Source organism: Pleurodeles waltl, chromosome 9, assembly GCF_031143425.1.
Source record: "Pleurodeles waltl isolate 20211129_DDA chromosome 9, aPleWal1.hap1.20221129, whole genome shotgun sequence".
NCBI lineage: Eukaryota > Metazoa > Chordata > Amphibia > Caudata > Salamandridae > Pleurodeles > Pleurodeles waltl.
Window position 1 is genome coordinate 584,849,729 of NC_090448.1, and position 17,794 is coordinate 584,867,522.

A 17,794-nucleotide genomic window follows, 5' to 3' on the forward strand; every position below is an offset into this window, starting at 1 on the left:
TAGTCATTTTCTGTCCTAGAGTGAGGTATACACCAGAAGGTGAACAATATATCGTAGCATGCATTCTTTTTAATAGATCTAAACCCAACAGATTTTCACCACAACCATTCGTCAGAAGAAGCGGAGCTTCTAAATCATAAGGGCCTATTGAAACAGGCAAAGGGCAAGAAACTGGATTGCGAACAGGGGCGCCAGAAAATCCTACAGATACATTCGTTAAGCCAGACAAAGGTGCGCCAGGGAGTTTAGAATGAATGATAGAGCTTCTCATGGCACCAGTATCTAAAAGAAATGGCTCTGAAACACCCATTGTAGTGACATTAACATAAGGTCCATTCTGATCCACTGGAATTGACGTAACCCCCTTACTTTGTCCATGGCTGTCCTATTCAAAATGAAGACTTTCATTCCCTCCTTCAATATACTGATCCTCACTGTAATACTGTGTAGACCTAACATTTTGCTGGTCAAAGTAATTTCCGGAATTTGGAGGAACAAAAGAACGCTGCTCTTGGGTTAACACACCTCGACCTCTACCTCTATTTGCTGACTGAAGACCACCACGACCTCGTGAAGCAGATGTTGCTCCATTACGCTGCAACAATGCCGGACAACTGTTCTTAAAATGACCTTCCTCCCTACAATAAGCACATTGATTGGGACCTAGCAAAGGTCTTGGAATGAATGGTTCAGGCTTTTGATACAACCTCTGAAACTGCGGAGGCTGTTGAAACTGAGGCTGAACATAACGAGGAGGATAAGCCTGTTGCAAGAGAACTTTAGTTTTTAATTCTTTCGTCTTTTTCTCTTGTTTTTCCCTTTCTTCTTTGTCTCTATTTTCATAATATTGTGCAGTAGCCAATATCTGGGCGGAAGAAGAAACTGCCCATGAACTCTCGGAGTCTTTTAGCTTGTGTGATAGTTCAGGAAGCAAGTTATATACGAACTTATCCACAAATAATCGCTGTCCCCCTTCTGTAGCCATATCTTGACCACTGTGATCAATGAATGTCTCCTCGAATCGGGTAAAGAAATCGGAAACACTTTCATCTTTCTTTTGTTTACATGCTGCTAGCTTATCCCAATTAACTCTCAAAGCAGGCATCATTGTTTTCATTAATGTAATAATCCTACCAGGGAGTTCTGAGATCAAAGCGTCGGGCTTTGCACCACCTACTTGACCTCTATCTGCGGCAATAATAGCGTTCCAATCGCCGCCTAATTCTTGAGCGTGATCCTCTCTACGAATTTTAGCCCATATTGTCTGTGGAACTACATTTCCCATCAACATGTCAATATCTGCTAGATTCATAGTACATGCATCAACTGTTTGCGACAACTCTTTATAGTAACCAGCAGGATTTTTGCGTGGATCTGGTAGTGACTGTTTAAGTGCTAAAACTTCAGACCTTTTCCAGGGGACATGTATCCATATGCGCTGAAAATGCGCAGGAATAGCTGGATTAGCACCAGCTGCTGCAACTTCTTCCTTCCATATTGGAGAAACCTCTCTCATGGGATAGTTTTTCAGTGCTGTCCTAACTGAAGGATCAGAATCAGGAAAAGTCTGTGAGAACAATAGGGATCTGAAAGAAATAAGTGTTCTGACAGCGTTTTCAACCTTAGGACCCACAATAAGTCCTTTGTCAAAGTCAGCCTGAACATCTAACAGATCCTGTGGGACCGAACCCAAATTCATATCCTCCCATTCTTTAGCGAGAGTATCGCACATAACTTTAAAAACATATCTCTGCGTAGGTGCATTCCATTGCAGAAAGGTGGACATAATATCAGACGTACTATATTGGGGACCCTTCTTGATCCATCTACAAGCAAGTGAGTCCAATTTTTCTCGCTCTTCGGAGTCTGGGAATTGACTACGAGACTGTCTTCGAGAAAAAGCTGGAGACACATTTAAAGCTTCAAAGAAAGGTGATAAGAGACCAGAGACAGTATCTGCAAATCGCTTACGCATAGATGGAGAATTTGACATAAGGATAGGGGACAAGGTATTAGGTGAATTAACTAAAGGAGCATTAGGAATTGCCAAAGGAGCAGAAGGCAAAGGAGTTAAAGGCAAAGCTGGCATAGGCAATACTTGAGGAGGCAAATGTGGAAAAGCTGGAGCAGGCGGAAGCACAACTGGAGGCTGAACAGGCTGTAACATCGGGGGTGCATTAGCACCTTGTACATAGGGCGGAGGCAATTTCAATAAGTGGGACATTAAGGAATCTTCCTCAAAATCTTTTCTCTTATCAAGGGAAGAGATAGGCAACGTCGGATAGCATTTATCTATTGCCATTCGATGCTGTCTGTCTGAAATTTCCATTGCATTATCTATTTCATCATCTTTGAATTGCTGAGCAGCCTGTATAATCGTCATTCCCTGTGTTTTCCTATCTCGTTTCGCTTGTTTAATTTCTCTCTGTTTGGCTTCCTTACGCCAAAGGCGAAAAGAGTCAAACATTGCCGGCCGGGCTTTTCTTTTAAATAACGTTGCTTCTAAATTATCTAGCACATCAGTTTCGAAACTACCATTTTCTGGCCATTTTAAAACACCATCTTTCTTTGTATATCGGGTCCATGTCTTATTAAAGGCAATAGGACCAACACCATGTTTAGAATAGAGCTCATATGTGGGAGTTCCAACCGAAGGAATCGGACAGGAGTCCTCAAGCTGGGAGTCCCTATTACAACCAAAGCAACAAAGTTTTCCAAACTTAGTCAGACCAGACATCTCACGATTTTTACTGGCTGTTCACAAACATCAAGGGGGTAAAACTTTCAGTTTACACAGCACAAATGCACTTACCCCTCGGCTTTGGCCACTGCAATGGCCAAATCTAAGGACCTAAGGACAAAACAAAGACCAAAATTTGTGGGCGCGACCCACCAAATACTTAACTAAGGATGTCTTCTTACACCAACAGAGGCCCGTCTATCGTCTCGCTTTACCATACATCATTAAAGAAAGGGCCAAGGCAGGGCGGCAGTCAGGGCAGCAGTCGTCAGTAGCCGTCAGGAAGGAGTAACCGCGCTGAAAAAGACCTTCGGACCACTTCGACATACAGGGGTCGCTTGACGTGGCTCGCGATTCCTCCAGAATTTTCTTGCGGGGTTCCTCACGACCTTCAGGCAGAACCGGTACCGCTGAAGCCGCCCCACGTTGGGCGCCAGTTGAAGAACCAGAACCTTATGGGCCTGGCGGCGCAGGGTACGCCTGAAATCTCCTTGGATTCACCTGCCTCAACTAACAGAGACACGGGACACTCTGTCAGGCGTAAAAGATCAGATTTTATTAGCCGCAGCTAGTACAGTTGTCCAAGAAGTACACAAGGTATGTTCTCAGGAGACTGCCACTTTACTTTGTGGCGCACAATCTTATATACCGTATAAAAACCATTTATTAACTACATACACTCCCAGAACACATAGAAAGGAGCCAGTAAGAATAATGTAAAGATAGAACAGAGCCAATAGAAATGACGGAAAACAAGACAGCACCAATAGAAGGAATTGGAAAACAAAGTATCAAGTGACTTAAGGTTGCCTCCCCTCCAGCTGTGTTTGTCACCCCTCCCTTGAACTAATTCATTAACCGATCCACAACGAAGTTGCATGTGGTGCGATAAGTTTGTGTGCGTTTGGAGGACAGTTGTGAAATGAGAGAATACTAGTAAAGGACAGCGAAGGCCAGACGATAAGATAAGATCGGCGGAGAATAGTGTGAGCCTACAGATAGTTGAAACAAGGATTAGAAAACCAGACAGGGATTAGTGTACTCGGTCAGACCTTAATACCAGCCTTGTAAAGATAGAGGCAGAAGGCTGTTTTGAACACCATGTTGCAGAATAAGCAGAAAAGGCAGAATGGACTTCGTTCGCTGTGCTGCCTGAGTGAAGGCAACATAAAATGGCGGCGGGCCACAAAATGGCGGGTCGATACGATCGTATTAAAAATCGAATTTCCTCATGGGAGTCACTTGGACAGAGTTGCTGAGTTCCAGGAACCACGCTACCGTGCTGAGAGGGGACCCAGAGGACCGGTGATGCAGTCTTTTGTTGCCTGCGGTTTGCAGGGGGAAGATTCCCTCGACCCACGGGAGATTTCTTCAGAGCTCCTGGTGCAGAGAGGAGGCAGGCTACCCCCAGAGCATGCACCATCCAGAAACAGTCGAGAAAGCCGGCAGGATGAAGCAATACAAGGTTGCTAGTAGTCGTCTTGCTACTTTGTTGCGGTTTTGCAGGCGTCCTGAGAAGTCAGCAGTCGATCCTTTGGCAGAAGGTGAAAAGGGAGATGCAGAGGAACTCTGATGAGCTCTTGCATTCGTTATCTGATGAATTCCCCAAAGCAGAGACCCTAAATAGCCAGAAAAGGAGGTTTGTCTTCCTAGGAAGGAGGATTGGCTACCAAGGGAGGTCGAGCCTATCAGAAGGAGCCTCTGACGTCATCTGCTGGCACTGGCCACTCAGAGCAGTCCAGTGTGCCACAGACACCTCTGTTTCCAAGATGGCAGAGGTCTGGGACACACTGGAGGAGCTCTGGGCACCTCCCCTGGGAGGTGCAGGTCAGGGGAGTGGTCACTCCCCTTTCCTTTGTCCAGTTTCACGCCAGAGCGGAGCTGGGGGATCCCTAAACCGGTGTAGATTGGCTTATGCAGAGATGGGCACCATCTGTGCCCATCAAAGCATTTACAGAGGCTGGGGGAGGCTACTCCTCCCCAGCCTTCACACCTATTTCCAAAGGGAGAGGGTGTGACACCCTCTCTCAGAGGAAATCCTTTGTTCTGCCTTCCTGGGCCAGGGCTGCCTGGACCACAGGAGGGCAGAAACCTGTCTGAGGGGTTGGCAGCAGCTGCAGTGGAGACCCCGGAAAGGCAGTTTGGCAGTACCCGGGTTCTGTGCTTGAGACCCGGGGGATCATGGAATTGTCCCCCCAATGCCAGAATGGCATTGGGGTGACAATTCCATGATCTTAGACATGTTACATGGCCATGTTCGGAGTTACCATTGTGACGCTGTGCATAGGTAGTGACCTAGGTACAGTGCAAGCGTGTAATGGTGTCCCCGCACTCACAAAGTCTGGGGAATTTGCCCTGAACGATGTGGGGGCACCTTGGCTAGTGCCAGGGTGCCCACACACTAAGAAACTTTGCACCCAACCTTCACCAGGTGAAGGTTAGACATATAGGTGACTTATAAGTTACTTAAGTGCAGTGGTAAATGGCTGTGAAATAACGTGGACGTTATTTCACTCAGGCTGCACTGGCAGGCCTGTGTAAGAATTGTCAGAGCTCCCTATGGGTGGCAAAAGAATTGCTGCAGCCCATAGGGATCTCTTGGAACCCCAATAACCTGGGTAGCTCAGTACCATATACTAGGGAATTATATGGGTGTACCAGTATGCCAATGTGAATTGGTAAAATTAAGTCACTAGCCTGTTAGTGACAAATTTGGAAAGCAGAGAGAGCATAACCACTGAGGTTCTGGTTAGCAGAGCTTCAGTTAGACAGTTAGGCATCACTCAGGGAACACATACAGGGCACATACTTATGAGCACTGGGGCCCTGCTTGGCAGGGTCCCAGTGACACATAGACTAAAACAACATATATACAGTGAAATATGGGGGTAACATGCCAGGCAAGATGGTACTTTCCTACAGGCAGCAACTGCCATACCAGTGTACCATCTGTATTATACTCAGGGAAGCCGAAACCTTAGAAAACAAGAACTGCTGCAGGAATGGCCTTGCTGAGAATGATAAGTTGCTCAGTTCCAACAAGGTTCCAGCTTCAACCCCGGCAGCTCAAGAATATATGTGCAGGAGCAAAACCGCTGCATGTTTCCTGCTCCCACCCTCACCTCTCTGGCCTGCAGATACAAGAAGGCAACCACAGAGCTTGAAAACTTTGTGAGAATGAGAAATTGAATCACAGACCGAGGTCTGCAGAGTGCACTTAAGATTTTGAATGAATATTCATTCCAAGATGAACGGTACCAGAACTTTTGGGCACATGTGCTTTGGGGTGATTTAAGGAATGCTGCTCCTGTGATTAGTCAATTTCTTGTGCAACATTATAGGTGAGGAATCACAGCTGCTCGGACAACTCAGGCTATGAGGAAGTGTACCAATGGTGTAGCTACAAGCAGAATTACCATTCTAGGTCCCAGTCCCTTAATTGTGCTGTGTAGTATTACATGATTGCGTGTCATTAAGGTACTTTCTTTAAGGTCTGCGCAGCTTCCCCATAATTCTTTTTTTTTATTATGTAGGCCCAGGGAGGTGGTGGTTCCTGGGCCTTTGGATTGGGGAGGTCAGTACAGCCCCCCATATTTTTTTTTATGTTGTCCCGGGGAGGTGGTGGTGGCCCTCAGGACCTTGGGGGGGTCTGCATAACCCCCCTTAGTTTTTTTATTATGTAGTCCTGGGGAAGTGGTGGTCACTGGGTCCCGAGGGGGGTTTGCATACCCACCCAAATTTTTTATTAATTAGCTAAAGGGAGGTGGTGGTCCCCAGGGCCGCTCATGCAGCCCCCTTTGAGCTCTAAACCCCTTTGGCCAAGCGTGACGTGGGACTAAAAGTTTAAATGGGGTTGCCTGTGGCCAATCCCTGCCACGCACGGCCAAAGGCTGGGGGTTCATGTGGTTATAGAGGGTTGGCCGCAGGGCCTGGCAGCAGGCCAGCCTTTTGGACAACCTCTGCCGCCAACAGCCAAAGGCCTGCATGGCACAGGGTTGGATCGTTTTAGGGGGGCTGGCTAGAGGGCAGGACCTGTGGCCAAACACACAACACAACGCACACACACACACTCACACGACGTGCACAGCCAAAGGCCGTGCGTGGCACAGGGATGGGGGGGTTAGCTCCCCCCAAAAAAATCTGAGGTTACAGGGATGTTATAATTAGGAAATAGAAATTCACTTAAAAAAACAAAGGTTATATGGGACTATGGGACGTTATAGTTAGGCTCACATTTGAAATGTACAAAACCATAGAAATTCACATTAGAGTTATTTAAAGTAACCATAACTTGTGCCATAAGGTAACTGTAACTAGCGCCATTGCCATGCACTATTACAGCACTCATGACATATTTTATAACATCATTGATAATATCCCACTGCAACATTTGTTGTAATTATTCATTTAAAAAAAAAAAAACTTTGCAGGGCTGCAAGTTATAGTTACTTTAGGGCACAAGCGTTTTTTTTTTTTTTTAGTAATGATTTTGGCGCTGTTTGATGAATCTTCACGGAATTTTCAAAACTGGTTTGCTACTTACTTCAGCTTTTGTCTTGAAAGTTTTGAGGTGCTTCATCAAGCGGAGGTCGGGAAAAAAAGAGGGGTCCCAAAACACGTTTTCCCCATGAAGTTTCCTATACGTATTTTGAACATGACTACAGCCCGATATACAAACCTCAGAAAATTTGGCAGACAGCTAGATCTTGAACCAGAAAGAGTGCTTTTTGTAATTTGGTATAAATCCACTTAGTAGTTTTTGAGTTATTAAAGAAAAAAGATTTATTATATCTAGGGATGCAGAGGGTCCACGGATGCCAAAGAGTTCTAAATGAGATCTGATAGTCTGCCACCATTTCAAGCAGGAAGTGGTGTCAGCCATCTTGGGACTGAGACTTGTCCGAGTCCCAAGAAAAAACGTGAGAAAAAAGAAGGGGGCATGTTAAGAATACCCTGACCCCCTAATCCTGGTGGTGGGATCTGAATAAGAATACAGGAAGGGAGACCCGCCCTCATGGACCGAATATGTCCCCAGGTACCCCAATCCCAGGGGCTCAGCCAAATAAGAATACAGGAAGGGAGGTACGCAGGCCCCCTCTAAGGCCAATTTAGGCCTTGCAGCCCCCTTCCCTGGCCACATTGGTCCCCGAAGATCCCATCACCCAGGGTCTGGCTGTGCATAGGAAAGGGAGGTGGGATGCATGGTTCTTCTCCCAGAGCCATTAACGGCCCTGGGGACCCCATCCCCCAAGGCCGGGCTCCTGCTATGTCACAGGGCTTCTACCCCTGGGACATAACTTGTTTGCTCTTGATTGGTGGGAGCAGTTTTAAAGCTCCCACCAAGCAAGAGCAAACACCAACTCCACTCCGATGGCGTGGGAGCTTGTACAATTCTCCCGCCCGCTAGCAGCAGACTTTCACCTGCTTCGCAGCAGGCATGGAAATAGATGAAAAAATTGCTCCTGTCCGCAGGGAGTAGCATATTTAGCTGCTCCCTGCAGAAAGGAGTGACGCTGGCTCCCGCTGTAGGCAGGAAGCAGGCTGAGGCTGTGGGGGCACTGGTGCTCCCCCCGTGGACTCCATCAAGAACGAAGTGGGTTATCTGGTGGGGCACCAGGGCACCCACCTGTTACTGGGCAGGCTCTGGGATGAGGTTCCCGGTTCCAATATTGGCCCAGGGCCGGGGGCTGTATACCCCCCTATCCCTTTCGATTATGTAGTGGGTGCCCTGATTGAGCTCCAGGGTACCCACCATTTAATTGATGGGCCCCGATTATGGGATCCCAGGGGCCAACATTGGCCTGGGGAGGGGAGCTGCATGACCCGCTCCTCCTTTTAAATATGCAGTGGCTGCCCTGGGTGTGCTCAAGGGCACTCACCATTTACTGGCTGGGCCCTGGGGGATGGTGTCCCTGGGCGAGGGCTGTGTGCCTCCATTCCCCTTATAAATATGCCCAGGCCCCAGGAGATGGGGTCTCCGGGGCCAGACGTTGGCTGGAGGAGAGGGCCTGCTTGTCCCTCTCCCCATTTACAATAAGGCCGACCCTGGAAGATGGGCTCCATGGGGCCGAAATACAGCCTAGGGAGGGGAACTGCAAGCCCTCCTCACAGATTGGCGGCAGAGCCAAGCCTCAGGCCTTGCACTGCATGCAAAACCCCATTGCACATGGGTGAAGGCCGTGCATGGCATGGGGTTGGCTGCATGCAGGGTGAGGTGTGTGCGGGACTCTGAAGCCAACCCCCAGACAAATTCTATCAAAGGCCATGCATGGCATAAGTATAGGCGGCATGCAGGGGGTTGGCTGGATGGCTAACCTCTCAGCCACGCATGGACAAAGGCTGTGCACGTCGTGGGGTTGGCTGCATGTGAGGGTTTGGCTGCAGGCCAGGCCCTGAAGCCAAACCCCCTGCCGGGCATGGCCAAAGGATATGTGAGGCGTGGGGTTGGCTGTATGCATGGGGCTGGCTGCATGGAGGGGGGTAACGACAGGGCCTTGCCAAAGGCGAGGCCCTGTGGCCAACCACCCTCCCCCCACTTAAAAAAAAAGTTACAGGGACATTATAGTTAGAAAATAGAATTTTAAAAAACCTTAGAAATTCACTTAAAATAACAAGGGTTACAGGGACGTTATAGTTAGGTTTAGAATTTACACACAAAACCATTATCTCAAGAAACTATAACTTGTGCCCTAAGGTAACCATAACTTGCACAACTCCCCCCCGCCATGCACTGCTAATTACCCCACAAATTACGACACTGATGACATCCTCCATGAAGTAATATCATCACTGGAACTTCTGCAGTAAAATGATTGATGAGAAAACTGTGCATGGCCGGGGCGCGAGTTTATTCATTCATGAAAGTCTTGTGGTACAATAAATATGTGGTATTACTTGGCAGCTAGAAAGGGATGCCTTGGGCCTCGTTGAAAAAAATGTATCTTGTTTTAGATTGTAGCTCACTCACTTACCATAAAACGTCTGAAGTCAGCTTACTCCCCCAATCTCATGCCACTGCTCATAAAGATAAACAGTGTTATGAAATCTGAAAAGTGCTACGGATCCAAACTAGGTGGTGCCCAGAAGTTCAAAAAGACACAGTATTAGTAGGTGAAATATATATTCAAGGCTCAAAGTTATAATTAACAGAGCAGGATTTCGACTTTTTTAGATTACGATTCTGTTATGTTATGCCTTTATTCTCTTCGGTCAGTGCTCTGGAAAGATGAACAACAATAAAATCGTTTTAGAAAATCATTCTCTAAAATCATGATACATTTTCTATACGTCAATTTAAAATCAAATAAATAGTGCCCACAAACCACAATCGAAACCTATGCTTAATAACATTGCTCACTTTCGGTTTCTGGGTACTTCAATAGAATCAAAATTCCATATCTCAGTGTAGTACTGACTGTTTCTGTCCCGGCAAAGAATAAATTCAGCGTGGAAAGTACCATGTTCTCATTCTGAAATTCAGAGTGAATATTCGTTGAATCCTGAAAAGAAGAAAAAATATTTACATAGGTACATTTTGCAAAATCTATTTATGAGAAATGACATCACTAGTCACCAGTAATAATAAAATGGTACTTTTACCCTACGGTAATAGCTTTTCACAAAAGAGGTGTGACATCACAGTTCAAGAGACAAGGGCAAGCGGACACTTTGAAAAGCAGCTTCCTGGTCAGAGTTTTTAACAACCACCTAAACAATTAAATGAAAGCTACAAATTTAGATCCCTTCTTCCAATTGTCTGTAGTTACAATTCAGTAGCCATCCATTTACTCAGTATTCTGCGTACTTAAGAATCCAATCACTCACCCATCCGTTCATCCATCAACTCAATCACTCCATCTACTCATCTACTAACCACACACACACACACACACACATATATTAAAAAAACAAATGTATTTACTCAAAAAAAAAAACAATTTGTTTTATAACTGATTGTTTCATATAACTATACACAATGTTATTACCAATTATATGGCAGCCAGGGCAACCATGCTTAAAAACTTCTTGCGCCAATGCGTTGTTTTGCTTCAGCCGGCACCACTGATGCCCGGCCTCCTGCGCATGGCTTTCAAAATAATTTGCAGCACAGTTCTGGGGTAGCATGTCTTCTACGAAGTGTATCGAAAAAAACGATAACTCACCATTCACTCACTTGCTCACCATCTGCCCTTGCACTCATTCATCTATTCACACCTTCATCCACTCACACGTTTATTTGCTCTCTGTCCCACACACTCTCCAAAGTGCACTCCCATATCGATCCACAGACACAATCCCACCCATCAATATGCTCATTAACCCACCCCCTAAAAAATGTCCCTCAAACACACCAACGCTTACCCACACACTGCCCCACAAAAAGTGTTCCTCCACTTTATCAAGTTTGTTACATCAACTAACAAAAAAACAGAATCCACAATATAGACCACACTCTACTGCTAAATTCAGTATATACAGGTGAATATAGGTTTACTATTCTTAACCGTACTGCTGACTTAACAAATGGACTAACTAGTTGTAGCAAGGTGGAGGTATTATGCAGTATACATGGGGGGTCCTACCAAGTAATACTAACATGTTACCCAGAAGTGGACCTAGGGTTAACACCAGTAAACCTTAACACAGTCCTGGTAGTGGTAAAGAGCAGTCAGGCTACTTAAAGAAACATATGTAGAGCATTCCACAACACTAGCATGGACGATAAATAATTGACACGTTCGAAAAGAAATTCAACACCAATTTAGAGAAATAAAGCAGATTTTTATCTTAATTTAGACACCAAAACGGAATTTGTATCTTACATACAAAGGGAGTTGTGTTTTTTTAAAGAGTTTAAAAATAGATGCACTTTTAGTGGTCAATCGCATACCAGTGAAGTCTATGGGGGAAAGCTGAATTCTGTGGAACCCACCTGAAGTTAAGGTGAGAAGGGTCCCTAGACCAAGTTCTATAGACAGTACCATTTTACATTGCCCAGGGAATCCGGGAGCCTTGATGTCCTAAGAAAAGTACAGGGAACCGTGAGTGCTGTCATCCAGACACAGCACTCTGCAAAACCACAATTGAAGATGGCGTTACACTCTACCTTCGGAGAGTACAGGCCTTTGGGGTCCCAAGACCTGGATTCCACAGCTGGCACACCGCCACCATGTCCGGTGACTCCGGATGCAGAGGTGGTCTTGCAGCTGTCAATCATGGGAGAGTTGCGGCAAAGATGCTTTGCCACTTAGTCAAAGTCACCTTCTTCAGGATGAAGGATCTCAGCAGTGGGGTCATTGCCGATGTCGGTCACTATCGCTGGAAGTTGCTCTTGAGTTGGTGACATCCGGGGATGGTTCGGTTACCGGGCTGGTGACCAAAAAGCCTTGGCAGCAGCAAAAGTAATCCACAAGTTTTTCTTTGGCTAGAGGTGGACAGGACTGGGGAGCTGCTTGAGACTTGGTGTGAGCCTCATTACAACTCCCAGAGTACAGATCACTGATTTTCTTTGGGCTCACTCAAGAAGCGTTTGCACTTCTTGTGATACAGCACAACAATTCTTCTGCAGGTTGCACATGACAGGCTCCACCATTCAGGGCTGTGGGGTTTAGTTTCTGGCGTCAACTGGAGCCCCTCTTGCTGGGGGGCAACGAGCTTCTGCCACAGGCACAGGTCGAACACACGGTTCCAGTATATGGTCTCCTCAGGGCACTAAAGCGCCCTCTCTTTGGGCTGCAGAAGCGTCCAAAGTCCTGTTGTCGGTGAGGGCACCTTTTCTGTGCCTCTTCTCTTATTCAAAGACAGAACTGAGGTACTGGAGCCGGGGAACCCCTTAAATGCTAGTTTACGGGGCGTTAAGGGTGTGAGGGACAGTGGCCAATGGGCTATTGATCCCTGTGGCTAGTCCACCCCTGGGGTGATGACTTCCTATGGCACTAGGTCTCTTTTTTACCCAGAACCCACTAATTCAGGATTTGCCAAGATGGCCAAGTGTTTCCTTGGCTGTAAAGACCTCCTAGCCCACCCTAAAAGTGTGGCTAGCCCCTTGGAGGTGTACGCCTCCTGCATAACTAATTTTCCCGCCTGTCAGCCTGGACAGGGCGGGAAGGGCTTTGTCCTTCAGTGGGGGAGAGGAGATTACATATCAAGGGTGGTGAAAGCCTTTGCGGCTCTCCTCCTTGATTTCTGTAAACACTAGCCATCCTGGGAGGGCATAGGTAAGACCTTCTCCCTGCCCAGGTCCTTTGTGTCCACCTTGGGGGTAGTGCTAGCACAACCTGAGGGAGGGCAGTCTCTCTTGCCTTGGTGGCAAATAGCTCAGGGGGGCCTGCCAAGGCAAGAGAAAGCTGGCAACTTGGTGGGCATCTTCTAAGGACATCACCAGAATACAGGTTAGGTAACCCTGGGGATGAGAATCATGCTCAGGGTTAAAATGCACAGTGTTTGACACCTAACGCAGGGGAAATTGGTTGGGCCATCATGGAGCTGGACATCTGGAGTTTGCTGGGATGCCAGCCCATCTTATCCTATGGAACACTGGTCACTTGCGGTAGCATTACATTTAACATGCTATCATAGGGTCATCTATGCTTGGGCATATATGTCCTTATTCATAACACACTGCACCCCACCTCTTTGGCTATAGGAGGGGTGGCTGCCCTGTGCTAGAGGCAGTCGGGGAACTCTGCCAGCACTTGGTGTGTGCAGAGACCAAACTCAAGCAGACAAGCTGCTTTTGCTGGCTGACATCGCAGCTCTGCTGGCTTTGCTTTTGCTTGGGTCACGCAGGATAGCACAATCACTGCTGTAGCCCTGGGGACACCTTTTACCATCCCTGCCCTGGATACCACCGGTACCATTTACTAGGGCCTCCCAGGGGTGGTAAAGTCCTTGCCAATTAAGTTTTTATGTTAAAGGCACATGTCTACCGTAGATCACATGCATGTTTATGGACCTTTGTGCCCTTGTGGCCCATAGTAAGAAGAGATCTTTGCACAAAATCCTGGATTTCCCCTCAATCACCACATACAGCTTTTGCTTAACAAGGTTTGCTTCTATATGCCATTGATGTTACTCCTCTTGCGCCACTTTTATTTTGGCATAAGGTTCTGTTTAATGATAAAGGTCAAAATGATTAAATCTATAAGACAGGGTGTGATTAGATCGAGGCAAACGTTTAATTGATCCTGTGATATTTACAAAGTTCCAGAATGTCTCCTTACACACATTTTTTTAACATCTTGAAATTTTCCATGAATCATTTTCGCAGAAGCTTTTTTCAAGCTTGCACACACTTTTCCTAAAAAATTACTGGAAGTTACATCAGTGGAGCTTTTTGCTTGAACCTGTCTGCCGATATCTTGTGAGACTTGTTTATTTCCATAAACTGCACTCCCTTAAAAAAAAAAAAGCTTTTTGCTTGAACCTGTCTGCCGATATCTTGTGAGACTTGTTTATTTCCATAAACTGCACTCCCTTAAAAAAAAAAAAAAATCACACAAGATATTGAATGAATAAATGATTAAATCTGTTTATTAGACAATTGAACCATAATCATTGAGTAAAACAGATATACAGTAAAATCAATTCAGATACAAATATCAGGCATATAAACTACCTGAGTTAGTCTAATAAATGTGGAACTTACATAAGATAATTACGATTAAAACAAGCCTAGTGATCCCAATATTTCATCTTATGCCCATAGTGCCTATAAAACGTTTTATATAAAACTGAATACAACTAATAAAATCATAGGGATTTGGCATGTGCAAGAGGCGCAAATGATGCAAATTAAGGACCTCAGTCTGTGAAACAATGCCCAGTGGATGATAATAAAGTGCTAGGTAACTCAGCCTGAGAGGATGGGAAACTACAAAAAAACATCAATGCTCTAGAAGCCCACTTCGACTTACCATGCGCTGCCTTGAGCTAAAGTTAATCATATGGTGTTTCAGTCTATCGACTGCTGGCTAAAGAGCAATAACAGGGTGCTAGCTTGTACTCACCCTGATGGGCTAAAGAGCATCCCGGACTATAGCAGCCCATCAGGTGCAACTATCCATAACATCTTAATCAAGCACCGAATTAGCATCTCAGTTCCCCCACTTACATTACACAGCCTTGGCGAGTGACTTGAATATTTCTAGGAACTGAGTTAGTCTGATGTTTAACATTATATTCTTTGGATGTACTTACTCCATCAGAGCTGATCAACACAACCTTATGCCTAGGTTATTGAATTTTATTTTTTAGCAATCCTCTTCGCTGAGAGACCACGGCAGGCAGTGTGAGAAGCTGGCCTGGTTTGTAGTGGGTACCAGAGGTACTTACACCTTATACCAGGTCCAGTGATCCACCTTAGTGAAATGTAGGCAGTGGCTAGCAGCTTAGGCTGTCTAGAGGTAGCTGTAGCAGTGCAGCCAAGGCTGGACTAGGAGACATGCAAAGCTCTTGCAATACCACTTATAGTCACACAGTACTTATACACAGGTAAAGCCAATACTCAGGGTTACCAAAAATAAAGGTATTTTATTTTTGTGACACCAGGTTAAAAATATCTTAGAGGCACACTAGTAACCAAAACCAGGTAAGTAAACAGTCATAAAATAGAGCAAACAGTGAAAAACACAATAGGTTGCAATGGGCTTAGGGGCAACACAAACCGTATACTAAAATAGTGGAATGTGAATGTTGGTTTCCACCCTAGGCAAGAGTAGTGTGTAGAGGGGCGCTGGAAGTGTGAGAAAACACCAATGGTAAGTAAAGTACTCCACCCCAGAGCCCAGGAAAACAGGAGTAATGTACAACAAGTTTCCTCAGAACACACTAGAAGTCGTGGTAAAAGATTATGCAAAAACCAAGCAAGACAGCAAGAGACCAACGATGGATTCCTGGACCTGAAGACCTGAGGAGACCAAGTCCAGAAGTCGATGAAGAGTCCAGGAAGAACAGGGGCCCCTGCCAACCTGGATGAGGTGCAAAAGTGGATTCTCCGGTCAGAAGAAAAGTATAGAAATGCACCAAAGCAGTTATTTGTGGGTTCCTGCTTGGTGCAGGAGAGTATTTGGATGCAAGCTGGTTTTCGTCACAAGATTCCGCCAACAAGCCTTGGCTCACGCAAGGATGAGTTTTGCGGCAAAGGCGCTGCCCGGGCCCGAGAGGGACCTGGTGGCCTCGACTCGGAGTGAGGAGACAAAGGGGGCTCTCAGCACTTCAGAGAGCCCTCAGAAAACCAGGCAGCACCCACGGGAGTCCCAGGACATGGGGACAAAGGAGTTGCAAATTGCAGTTGTTGGAGTACTACACAAAGGGATCCCCATGCCGACGGAAAACAGCTCAGGGAGCTGAGCATCGCAGGATAGGGTGCTGGAGAAATGCATTGTTTTGCCTTCTTGGGACTGAGATGCTCAATCCCTAGGAGGGCAGAAACCTGTCTGTGAGGTGGCAGCAGCTGGGGCTGAAGTGGAAACCTAAGAGAGCTGGTTTGGCAGTACTGGTGGTTCATGGTGGAGCCCCCAGGGTGCATAGAATTGGCCCCCCAATACCAGAATTTTCTCAATCTTAGACACCTCACATGGCCATATTCGGGGTTACCATTGTGAAGCTACATATATGTATTGACATATATGTGGTGCACGCTGATTATGGTGTCCCCGCAGTCACAAAGTCTGGGAAATTGGTCCTGGGCAATGTGGGGGCACCTTTGCTAGTACAAAGATGCCCTCACACACAGTAACTGTGCACCTAGCCTTCAGTAACTGAAGACTGGACATATAGGTGACTTATAAGTTACCAGGTGCAGTGAAAATGGCTGTGAAATAGTGTGTGCACTATTTGACCCAGGCTGTAGTGGCAGCCCTGAAGGAGTGTTTGTTTGAGCTCCTTATGGGTGGCAAAATAAATGCTGCAGCCCATAAGGATCTAACGGAACCCCAATGCCCTGGGTACCTAGGTACCATATACTAGGGACTTATAAGAGGGGTCTAGTGTGCCAATCTGATTTGGAATATGAGTCACTAGACCATAGTGACAAATTTGGTAAACAGAGAGAGCATAAGCACTGGAATTCTGGTTAGCAGAACTCCAGTGACACGGTCAAGCATACTGACAACACAGTAAAACACGCTGACATATAAGCCACAAACACAAACTATGAGCACTGAAGTCCTGACTAGCAGGATCCCAGTGAGACAGTAAAAACACACTGACAAACAGGCAGAAATTGGGGGTAACATTTCCAGAAGGATGGTACTTTCCTACATATAATGTGTTGTAATGTTTCGTCTGCCTGATAATATAAGTGCCATTTCATCACCATACTTTAACCCTCTTGCCTCTATTTCGGGCATGCATCCTAATGTAGGGATGTCATCCAATCTCAGAGCCAGTAATCTGTTTTAGTTTCCAATGATAAGTGGCTTCCAGGAGAGGTGATTCGTTCACAGCTGTATATTTCAAAACTAGCCAGTCATGGGATTCGTTTACCACCTGTTGCTTATCGGCTACCCAGCTTTGCAGCTTGACAGATTTGTTCACTGCCTGTTTAGAGGTTGGAGTAGCTATACCATTGTTCCATAGGCTATCCAGCTCAAGGAACTTAATACTTTCTTCCAAATAGTTTTTGTACTCGCTGTTCCCTCGTTTCAAATTAATTTCTACCCAGACAAAATTAGACAGCGTGCCCTCGGCGGCAGTTTTCAACTTTTAGCAGCTCTTAACAGAAGCTGCTGGCCTGGCAAGCGATTGTTTCGTTAATGAGAACTCCAACCTCACCTGAGCTGGTGATGCCCATCTGGGCAGCCGAAATACGTGGTTGTATGATCTCACCAAGATTTTATCCAGAAGTGCAGCCACAACTCCTAACATTACTTCCACTCCACAGGACAACATTGGCAGCAATTTAGCCTTCATTACCACATCTAAATGTTTCAAATTATGGCCATAAGTGGACCTGGCAAGTGCTGAGAAAGCCTGACTAAGCGCCTGGGCCTTCTCCTTGATTACATCTCTTTGGGGTGCAAACATAGCACGTGCATCTATTATCCCCAAATC

The 17,794-nt window shown here is 46.0% G+C and overlaps 1 protein-coding gene across 5 annotated transcripts in view; it reads right to left on the reverse strand.

Moving 5' to 3' along the window:
• Positions 1-17,794, reverse strand: part of LOC138259695 (cytochrome P450 2G1-like) — a 394,952-nt gene that overhangs the window by 132,662 nt on the left and 244,496 nt on the right. For all 5 annotated transcript variants that reach the window (XM_069207584.1, XM_069207588.1, XM_069207585.1 and 2 more), the window contains exon 6: positions 10,098-10,239. In XM_069207584.1, coding sequence (XP_069063685.1) covers positions 10,098-10,239 — 142 coding nt within the window. The remainder of the gene's footprint in view (positions 1-10,097; positions 10,240-17,794) is intronic.